Consider the following 11,930-nt stretch of genomic DNA (forward strand, 5'->3'; position numbering starts at 1 on the left):
TAAATAATAATAAATCACTTTTTTTGTTGTCGTTGTTGTTATTGTAAAACTAAATTTTATAAAAAATATAAAAGAAAAAAAAAGAGAGGGGAGGGGGGGGGAATTACCCAAAAAGTTTCACAAGACAAAATTTTCTAATGTTTCTCTTATGTAAAAAAACTGAAGGACAAATATAAAAACTCTTTGCTGTGCCTTTTTTTTCTCTCTCTCTCTCTCTCTCTCTCACTCTTTCTCTCTCTTTTAAAAAGCAGAAAACTTTTTTTTTTAAAGTTAAACAAAAAAAACATATGTTTTAGTTTAAATTTTTTATGTTTAAAAAAAAAAAACCGTTGAAACTAATTAATTTTTGCCCCCGAAAAAAAAAAAAAAAACTCTAACAGAGATTTTGTTTACAAGGTTTTTAATTATAAATAAAAAAATTTAAACATTGAGGAATAGAAAGTGTAAAAATTTTTTCCCGCCAAAATTAAATCATTTTAAATTTACCAAAATAAAAATGGAATCCATCTTTTTTTTTCCGTTAAACCTCGACCGGATTTTAATTTACTTTTTGTTTGTCTTTTAATTTTTATCAGGTCGTCCTCCAGCGGTAGTAAAACTAGAAGAAGAAGGACAGCATTTACAAGCGAACAATTATTAGAATTAGAAAGAGAATTTCATGCAAAAAAATATTTAAGTCTAACGGAAAGATCTCAAATAGCATCCACGTTAAAATTAAGCGAAGTTCAGGTGAATACAATTATTATTATCATCATCATCATCAATGACGTCATTAATTACGTAATAGAAAGATAGGAAAGGTCGATGATGGTATATAAAATTTTTTGTTTGCAAACAGGTGAAAATATGGTTTCAAAATAGGCGTGCCAAATGGAAAAGAGTTAAAGCTGGTTTAACATCCGCGAGTGCGGGTAGGAGTAGCGGAGGACAAACAGGAAATGGTACTAAAATTGTCGTACCCATACCTGTACACGTCAATAGATTTGCCGTTAGGAGTCAACATCAGCAATTGGAAAAATGCGGTCCCGGTTTTTTATATTTAGGCGGTTTGTCATCTCGTAATAACGTTGATAATTCAACAACCACGAATTTTGGCATAACAAACGCAAGATAATTTTTTTTTTTTAGGTTACTAAATAAATATATATATATAAGCAATAATATCACATGTGATATTCCCTCTCCTTTTCCCCCTCTTTCCTCCCCTCACAGCCCCTCCTCCTCCCAAAAAAAAACCATTAATTTATTAAACCGATGCCAAAAAAATAAAAAAAATATTTATATCGCAATAATTTTGCAACGATAACAACAATTTGTATGTTTTCTTTCTTTTTTTTTGTAAATGTTAATAATAATAATAATAATAATAATAATAATAGTAATAATAATAATAATAATAATAAAGCTATTAATTATATACGTTGAAAACGAGGGGAAATAAATTAATAATGATAATTATAACAAGTTGAACAAAATGAAAAGAAAAAAATTTTTTTTTTTTTTTAAACGTTAAAAAATTTTAATTTTCGGTTAATTACGAAACAAACAAACAAACAAACAAACACGCGCAGTTTTTTTTGCGTTTTAACTTAAAATTTGCAAAAAAAAAAAAATCGAAAATATATTATTATTGCCAATAAAACAAAAAAAAAAAAAAAAGTTTGATTTCTAATTTTTTATTCTAACTATGATTTTTTTTTTTATCGATTTATCATCGATTTATCGATTTTATTTATTTTTTACATTTTCTGAAAAACAAAAAAAAAATAGAAAAACATGTAAAGAATATTTAATAATTATAATAATAATTAATAATTTATTCTAAACGGAATTAAGTAGCATAATTTATGATTCGAAATCAAAAAACAAAACAAAAAAAAAATTTTTTTTTTTTTCAATTTGTTGCTCTTTTCCCCCTCCCTCTCTCCTCCCTCTCCCTCTCCCATCGCTTTAGCATAACGACGTATGTTAAATTCAATAATAATAATAATAATAATAATAATAATAATAATTGTAAAAGTTTTTTTAAAAAAAAATTTAAAATAATAATCTTCCCCCCTTTTGTTATCCATAAGCCCTAAAATAGGAGGAACCAAAATCTGATATCCAGTAATTATCGATGATTAATCGAAATGTTTGCATGCGTATTATTATTATTATTATACGTAGGAAAAGGGTGGCGGAAATTTTATTGTCTTCCTTTCCCTTCCATTTACTAAAAAATTTTTACCAAAAAAAAACAAACTAAAGTGTATCAAACAAACAAACGAAATTTATCCGTTTTTTTTTTTTTCCACTTCGAAAAAAAATTTAGTTAATTTAATTAATGAATGAAATGTAACAATTTTGTCGTTGTTTTGATGACGTCATAAAATTCGTCTTGTTGTCTGTTATTTTCGATTTGTATTTGTGCGATTCGTTAAAAAAAATTATAAATTTGTACATTAAAAATGTTTCAACCAACGACAACAAAAACAAATTTAAACGACATGTTCGTGTTTGTGTGTGTGTGTGTGTGAGCGCGTGCGTGTGTGAAACGTGATAGATTTAAAAGAAAAAAATTTTTATTTAAAACATCCCAAAAGTCACCCCAATTATTTGCCCTTCAATAATAATTCCCGGATTTAATTCTGGAATAAAAAGTTTATACTCGTCATTTTTAACCTTTTGTCGTCCGTCATCTCTTTAGAAATTTTTTTTTTTTTTTTTTTTTTTTTTAAATGGGTGGTCTCGTCCCCAAAACCATTGATACCTTTTTCCATTATTATCATTATCATTATCATCGTCGTCACCATTGTTAGTCGATACATATATTTATTTATTTTTTTTTTTTATAAATAGGATAAATAATGTATATATTTTATTTTTCTATTTTAACATCACGTAAGATTCGGGAGGAGTCATGGAAAAATTAATTTTTTTTATTTATTATTATTATTATTTACGTCGTCGTCGTTGTTGTTGTTGTCGTTATTGTTGTTATTGTTTGTTTGTTGTTTTCGTTTTTGTCCATGTCAAAATATCGTTCGAACGCATTTATTTCACACGTGAGAATAAAAAAAAAATAATAATAATAAAAACTATAATTTAATAAAAATATTATAACTATTTAAGAAAGGTCGCTGACCTGATACAAGACCTTTCATCACATTTTATTTATTTACAAATCACGCATAAATACAAACAATAATAATAATATTAATAAAAATAAAGCAAACAAAAGCAAAATTTATTAATAAAATAAAAAAAAATAATGATAATTCTTTATATACGATAGATCGATCGATCGAATCGATGAGACCTTGAATTCTCAGGAGAAGAAAAAAAAAAAATTTTTTTTTCTCTTTACTCACCCGCAAATTTTCGACATGGATTTCTCCATGTCGGTGAACAAACAAAAACAAACGACAAACAAAACATTTGTTGAGATTTAAATCCCAAATGATTATTTATAATCTCATATGGGATTTATTTCACGTTTGGAAACACCAAAGAAAGAAAATTTTTTTAAGTGTTTTTCCCCCCGCAAAAATTTCCTTTTCGAATTTTTCCTCCCCCTTCCCTCTTTTTAAATTGACCCCCTCCCCCGGTCAAAAGGTCACCCTAACCTAACAAAAGATTTTATTTTTTTACAAATGTTAAGTCACAAAATTTTGAACCGTGAAAATAAAAAGGTTTTCGATACAACAACAACAACAACAACAAAAATCTTAAAACTTTTAATTTTGTGATTAAATTCAATCAATCAATCAATTAAAAATTTAACCCCTTATAATTAATTTTACTAAAAATTTAACGTTAACGTGTTTGTAATCCTTGTTAAGTAAATCTTACATTTGCAAATAGATTAGGGGTTGAAATGTTTTTTTTTTTATTATCACCACCGCCGCCGCCGCCGCCGATAATCATTTTAGAAATTTAGTTAAACCCATTTTAAAAGGGAAGGCAAAAAAAAAAAAAAAATGAAATAAAGTCAAAAGAGAGAGAGAGAGAGCGAAAGGGGGTGGAAGAAGAAAAAAAGGAATATTTAAATTAAATTAAGAATGAATACGATTTGAATATTAAATCAAAAAAAAAAGAGGAAAAAACATTTTAGATTATTATTATTATTATTATTATTATTATTATCTATATCATTATATAAGAAAAACATGGGGAAATATTTTTTTTCAGTGGTGATATTATTTCAATATTGCTGGAGAAATGAAAAAGAGAAAGAGAGAGAGAGAGAGAGTGGAGGGTTTTTGTCGGTTTGTATTTTTTTCCCATAAGGTAAACATAAGGAGAAAATTTCAATTGGGAAAATATAAAAGTTTCCAGCTTTTAAGCGCCACCCGCACTTTACGGTCCTGATTTTGGCCTTTCCAATTTCCAGCACTGTTGGAAACCACTTTTTGAAATTTCATATTTTTAACCCGTCTCTCCCCCTCTCCCTACTCAAACCTTCTCTTTTTTTTCTCCCTTAACAACAACCTCCTCACCACTTCTCCCTCCCTCTCTCTCTCTCTCTCTCTCTTTTTCTCTATCTCTTTTTCAACATTTTTTTTCTTTTCTCCTTTTAAACATATATTTGCCAAAACATTATAAAAAATATTTTATTATTATTATTACATATATTTATGTATGTACATAAGAATACATAAAATTGCAATCTAAGTTAAAAAAAAAATTTATTAAAAGAAAGAAAGAAAAAACTAATAATAATAATAATAATTTCCTTTTATTCAAAACCATTGTCTATGTGTGTGTCTATGTGTGTTTGTGTTTGTTTGTTTGTTTGTTTGTGGGTTGAATTTTTCGCCAATCTTATAAATTTATTATTAATAAGCACAATAAACATTGTTTTTTACTTTTTTCTTTCTTTCTTTCATAGAAAAAAAAAAAAAAAAAAAATTGAAAATCAGCAAAATTTATTAAATTACATTCTTGTGTGCTTTTAGGCTTCCTTACTTATTTATTTTTTTTTTTCTATTATTTAAATAAATAATTTTTTTTTTTGCGCAAATAATCAATCATTATTTATAGAAATAAAATATCGTAATATTATTATTATTATTATTATTAATCACACACACGCAAAAATGTTATTTCGTAATAATACAAAATGGCGGAATGATCGAAACGTGAAAATTCTTATTGTTTTTTTTTCTTTAAATTAAAAATATTAACGATTTAATAATATTATTTTATTTATTAAATTTGTTCTTTATTATTATTATTATTTGTCATCTTACATGAATTTTTTCCGTTTGTTGTTTGTTTGTTTGTTTTGCGAAATAAGAAAAAAAATTATTTTGTTGTAAATGTAAATACGAATTTATCAATTTTTTTATTTATTTATTTATTTTGAAATATTATTTATAACAACAACAACCACAACAACAGCAAAAAATAATAATAATAATTATTTATATAATTCTCACGCAATTATTGTTTATTATTATTATTATTATTGTAAGTATAAATTTTTATGTCTTGATATAATATAAAAACAATTTTTTTTTTTTTTTCGTTTCCACTTTACGATCGAAATAAAAAAGAAACAAACAAACAAACAAACAAACAAACGTTTAAAGTAATTTAAAATTTTATTACTTTATTTAAATTTTTTTTATTTCATTATCATCACACGCACAAAAATCAAAAAGAGAGAGAGAGAGTGTGTGTGTGTGTGTGAGGAAAAAAGAAAGAAAAATTGTTGATGTGTTTGTTGTTGTTGTTTAAAAGTTAAATAAATGAAAATTTTTTTTTTTTTTCACCCCGAAAAATTAAATATACCCCCATTTAAAGTCGTCGGGGGGGGGGGAACAAAAAACCCTCTTACGTTACTGATGTGGCGTATCAAATTCAGTTAACAGTCATAATAAAACCGTTCGAGTGGCAATAGAGAGAGAGAGAGAAAATCCGTACAAATTCATATGTGTTCTCTCTCATTCTATCGTTACGGTTTTATACATAATAATTCGTTTCAATCATTTATTTTTTTTACAAAAAAAGCTTTTGTAAAAACATGATAGATCTAATTCGTAACCGACAAATTGCCATTTTTTTCTTTCTTTCTTTTCTTTTCTTTTCTTTTCTACCGTCTCGAAATTGCCTTTTGTCGGGATTTCCATTTTCTTTTATTGCAAACCTCTTAAGATCATACTGGCAAACAAACGGGGAAGAAAACACCAACCCAAAAATCATTTTTAAAATTACTAAAAATTTAAAAAATTAATAATAATAATAATAATAATAATAATAACAAAGAAATGGTTAGTAAAAGAAAAATTTCGTTACAAAAATAAATTTGTTTCATGAGAGAGAGAGAGAGAGAGAGAGAGAGGGGGGGCGTTGTTGAATGGAAAACAAATCAAAAACCACAAACATTTTGGGGATCTTTTTTTTTTTTTCGTGACACAGCTTTATTTTGGTATCACTTAAGAAAAAGAAATTTCTTTTTATTTCGGGGGGTGGGGGTGGGGGGAGGAAGAAAAAAGAAAAGTTTTCTTCTCTCTCTTTCTCGAAAATAGTATTGTAAAAATGTTGTTGTTGTTATATAAAATAAATAGCCCTACTCGAAATAGTCATTTACAAAGAAAATCTTTTCTTTTTTCTTTTAAGGATTTTCCTCAAGTTATTTTTATATTTCATGATCTATATAAAAAAAAAAAAAAAATTATTTTTAAAATAATAAAAAAAGAATCAAAGTTGATGAAAAAAATGAGCTCTTTATAAACTTATAATTACGTGTGTCATTAACCAGTGTAATTACACCGCCATTTTGTTTTTTTATTTTACGGTTAATTATTTTTTTATTTATTAAAAAAAACAAAATGGTTTCGAATTGAAACAAGTCAACTAAACGTCACAAAGAAAAAAATAAAATAAATTATTAAAAGTAAATTTTATCGAATCGATATCTCGAACGTAAGTAATAACAAGGTTTATCTGTGTCATATAACATGTTCAAAAATTTCCATCACGCAACTTATTATTATTATTATTATGTGTGATCATTATTATTCTTTTATCGAAAAAAAAATCGAATCGAATGAAACGATACTCGAACGCGCGCCTAAAATAAATATAAAAATTATATGGGAAATGGCGAAAAATTGTCTTCCCGACAACATCATTTATGTGAAAAACGGGAAAAAGAAGTCAAGGGAATAACATAATAACATAACATAATAATCATGAGTAGGATTTCTAATGGAGCAAACATTTCAAAACAAACGGAAAATAATAATAATAATAATAATAATAAGGGGGAGAAAGGTTTTCGGGAGAAAGTTTTCTCTTTATTTTTTAGAAAGTAGGCGGTGGGGGGAGGGTTGGGGGAAGGAGGAGGAGGAGGAGGAGGGAGGGGAGGGAAAAAAGAAAAGATTTTCGGTGAAATGAAAATGGGAAAAAGAGAATCGTTGGAAATTATGGGCGTGTCAAAGCTGAGATTGGAGCAAGACTAATCGCGTTATATTCTAACACCACAATCTCATCCTTGTAGTAGAGTAATAATCGTTCAAGTTGAAAGAAAATTACACCGAATCAGTGCCGTATTAAGAAAAAAAATTTTAGCATTTACCGTCGGAGGGGGATTAGATTATACGTTATTAGAAAAAGCAGTCGAATTGTTTATAAAATGTTTTTTTCTTTAAACAAATTTTAACTTTTTATTAAGTTAACACAACACCTTGTTTCTCACATAATAATAATAATACTTTTTACATAATTTTTACCACCACTAATCTCTATTTTTAAGTGGAGAATTTGAAAAAGGATAAAAATTACTAATTGCAACAGATTTTTTTCATTTTTCAGGTATTATTCTTATACATGATGTATAAAATTATAAACTTTTTAGTTATTTAACTGAAAACAAATTACAATACAACAACTCATGGCTGAATATCAACAAATTTCTGAACAATTAAGAGCAGTAAACTGCACAAAAAATAAAAGTAAGTATAGAAATACTTATTTAATATTAAATCAATTAATAACAAAACTAACTAACAACCATCACAAGCAAAATTTAAAATTTTTATTTATTTATTTACATGATCAACAACTAATAACTGCCAATTTTTAAAAATGAAATGTTATTAATCATTTTTTTTTTTCATTTCAGGGCCAAATAAGAATAACCATTGGCAGGTAAGTTTAATTTTACATCATTAAAACTTTTTATTAACATTAATTATGTTAAATTTTAATTATTTTAATCAAATCACTTTACAAAGTGACAAAGTTAAAAATTTTCATATTTGCACATTATGCAGAATTGTTTTTTTTTTATGATAAAGTGTTATGACTTACATACTTACATGCCACAAAGAGAAATTTTTAATGTCTCATGAGAATACTATCATAAAAGTAACATCTGTTAAAAATGTTTTTCTTTAAAAAGTATAAACTATTTATGGTTGTTACCTATTCTTCCTGGAACTTGAAATTTTCTTGTGAATTCTATGTCAGTTTAAACATTGGGAGAATGTGTGTAATGTTGACACACTACAAAACATTTCTTTGTGTACCTGTTTAAAAAAAAAGTATATAATTTGTTATTTCTAATCAAATAACATCAAAACATTTCCTTATTATTATTGTAATTTAACTAAAAATAAAAAAATTCAGGTTTTTCTTACTAAAATGTGGAGGCAAATGAGTAGTAGTGGACGGTTTGAGTATAAAAATCCAGACATAAATTATTTATTGTTATTTAATTAGTTTAAATTGTGCTTAAATATCCTTTTTACTACACTGTTAAACAAAAAAAAAGAAAAAAGAAAAAAAAAACTGTCAAATCAAATCACCCTAAAAAAAAAAAAAAAAAATTTTCAAACAAGCGGGAGGAAAAAACGTCAAACGAATTTTTTTTTTTTTTTTGAAGCGTGGAAGTAGAAAAGTTAAATGCACGCGTAAAAGGAAAAAAAAAGCACAATAGAAAGAAAGGAATGGCGGGAAAAAAAATAACAACATGAAAACCATAGGAAAAGTCAAAAATGAAATTTTCTTTTAACAAAAGATTCATTCATGTGTTAAAAATTTGAAATTTCAACCAAGCTAACACAATAACAAAAAAAAGAAAGAATTAAAATGAGGAGCGTGGCTTTTTCTCTCTCGTGGGTTTACTTTATATTTAAATGAATTGATTTTACCCCATTAAATGATTTGTTATTTATTTTTGTTAGACATATTTATAAAAAAAAAAACTTTGACACATCATCTTTTGCCTTTTTTCTCATATCAGATCTTTAAATTTTTTTCAATTTGTCATTAATAATAACACAAAATTTCTTTTTTTTTTAATAACTTATCTATTCTTGTTGGCCATCTTTTCTATCAGTCATATTTTTTCTTTTTTTTTCCCAATAAATAATTTTACTCATCATTTTATTTATTATTATAATTAATATTTGATAACAATGCCAACCAACTGTTGATATTTGCTTTGTCTCTTTCTCTAGAATTTTCTATTAAATAAAAAAAATAATAATAATAATAATAGGAATATAAAGGAAAAAAAAAATTCTGCTTAATATTTTTTAAATAATAATTAAGTAATTATTTTTATTTTTACATTTTTAAGTTAAATTATTTTTACAGAAGAAATTTCTAATTATTATTATTATTATTATTAATTTTAGGCACGTTAATTCTTTAATTAAAAGAATATAATAATAATAATAAATATTAATCCAACAAAAAAAGAAAAAAAAATTACTTAGATTTAACAAAAAAAAAAAAAAAAAAAACTTTTTATTGTACTTTGTTAAACGTAATCATTTTCATTTACAAAACTCGAAGAAAAAAAAAAAAAAAATTATTACCAGAATTATCATCATCATCATCATTATTATTATTATTATTATTGTACTTAATATTTTTAAAGTAAAAAAGGGGAAAAAAATTTAGTTTTTTTATTCTCAATTAATTGTATTGTGTAAGTTTATTTTTTTTTTTAAAGATTTTTTTCTATAACAGTTTTAATCATTTTTATAAATTAATAATATTAATAATTAATAATAAATAATAATAATAATAAATAATAATAATAATAATATTTATTGTACATTTAAGAAAATCAGCTTTTTTGATTTGATCTCGTTTGATCACCAACATTGTTTGAATTCGCGGATTGACAACCATCATTTCCTTCATTTCTATTATAATTATCATCATCATCATCGTCGTCACTATTATTTTTTTTTTCGTCAAATTTTTTAGGCACTTCGTTATCAATTGAATTTGAATTATTGTGATAATTTGTTGTTTTTTCTTCGTTATTAATCCTTTCATTTTTTATTTTATTTCCACCTTCTTCCCTTTTCCCATCTGCAGAGAGAGAGAGAGAGAAAATACAAATTTACTTTAAAAAATTTTTTTTTTTTCAGACATTTTCTTCAATAATTATATTAAACTTACGAGGAGTTTTTAACATATCATCAGACTCTAAATTTTCTCTATCGAATTCAGTATTTTCTCTGTATTCTTCTGAAGATAAATGAGATTCTAAAAAAATATATATTTTTTTTTTTATCCCGTTTCAGGAAAGAATATAAATTTTACATGACGTAAGTTTTATATAAAAAAAAAAGTTATAAAATATATAAATACCTGAATCAGAATTTTCACTAATATCAGTCGTTAATTCAAGTTTTGGTGCTTCCGGCCTAAGTTTTCTAGCTGGGTTGTAGAAAAAGCAGTAGCAACATTTAAAACCTATATATTCAAACTCTTCTTTTAATGCCATTCCATTGTGTGAATGACACTGAGAGCATATTAAAGCATATCTGTTGTTAGGACCATCTCCGATTAAATATTCAACTAATTTATCCACATAACTTCTATTGGGGGAAAGTATGGGAGCAGGCATTCTCAACATGGGTTGTTCTTTTCAATTTAAAAAACAAAAAAGTTACATTACATGATTGAACCATATTTACTTTTTTTTTTTTTTTTACTTTATTTAATTAAAAAATTACCTCTCATAACCCTCATGTTATTTGTACTGGTAAGTAAACTGGCCGTTGACACTGGCTGTAGTGAATTACCTGGATTTTTAACAAAAGGACTTGGTGGAATTGCACTTTTAACACCAGGTATTATTCTTTGCCTAAGATTTGGAGTTATTTGTACAGGAGTCTGAAAATTTATCAAATGAATTATTATTATTATTAAAAAGTAATTCTATAAATAAATCATTCTAATAAAAAATTGTCATCGCCAGTAAGATCCGGACAAATAAATTCAAGAATGTCCTTCTTAAACATATATATATATATATATTATTTTCTGATGGATTTTTCCTGAATAACTTTGTTTGTGACATATAGACTTGTATTTTTAAATCTTTTATTTCCTCTCATTACATCAACTATTACAACACTTACAAACTAACTTGCTACATTATGTTTCGGGTATTTATAGAAATAACTACTGTTTCCATAAATCGGTTTGAACACATATTAAAGGTTTGATTATAAGAAATAACAGATTACCTTTAAAATTGGATTAGGTGTTACTTCTTTAGAAAATTTTTCCAAAATTTCTTTCGCTTTATTATAAGTCTCTTTCTCCATGACTTGATCTAAAATAGCCTTTTTTTCTTTTCTCATTTTTTCTAATTTTGCTTGATTTTTTTTCACTATTCTTTTACAATACCATGAACTGAGATTGTTAATAAATTTAAAACTAAAATTATAAAATATAAATAAATAAATAAATAAAATTAACACACTAAAAATTACTTTGATGTAATAAATTAAATACTATATATAATGCTTACATTAAAAGAAAAACACAAAATACTGCTATCAACTGTAACTTGTCTTTTAATGTTTGACCATAATAGAAACATATAACAGCACATACTAGCCAAGCTACAACACAAATTATTAATAAAATCTTTTTTATTTGTTCATGTTTTATTTCAATTGTAGCTT

The 11,930-nt window shown here is 25.2% G+C and overlaps 2 protein-coding genes across 2 annotated transcripts in view; one reads left to right on the forward strand and one right to left on the reverse strand.

The window, feature by feature from the left end:
• The window catches only part of Phum_PHUM034630 (Homeobox protein GBX-1, putative), a gene marked incomplete at both ends in the record, with an annotated part of 2,746 nt that extends 1,305 nt beyond the window's left edge, over positions 1–1,441 (forward strand). The window contains 2 exons of the mRNA XM_002423021.1: positions 839–1,066; positions 1,406–1,441. Of these exons, the coding sequence (XP_002423066.1) occupies positions 839–1,066; positions 1,406–1,441 (264 nt within the window). The remainder of the gene's footprint in view (positions 1–838; positions 1,067–1,405) is intronic.
• An 8,851-nt stretch (positions 1,442–10,292) lies between these two features.
• Positions 10,293–11,603, reverse strand: Phum_PHUM034640 (uncharacterized protein; the record flags this gene model as incomplete). Its single annotated transcript, XM_002423022.1, has 5 exons — positions 10,293–10,320; positions 10,407–10,479; positions 10,621–10,878; positions 10,998–11,130; positions 11,487–11,603. 5 exons carry the CDS (start codon positions 11,601–11,603, stop codon positions 10,293–10,295), a joined length of 609 nt encoding a protein of 202 aa, XP_002423067.1.
• Between the last annotated feature and the right edge of the window lie 327 nt (positions 11,604–11,930).

The sequence above is a fragment of the Pediculus humanus genome, genomic scaffold, assembly GCF_000006295.1.
Source record: "Pediculus humanus corporis 1103172107383 genomic scaffold, whole genome shotgun sequence".
In the NCBI taxonomy this organism is placed as follows: domain Eukaryota; kingdom Metazoa; phylum Arthropoda; class Insecta; order Psocodea; family Pediculidae; genus Pediculus; species Pediculus humanus.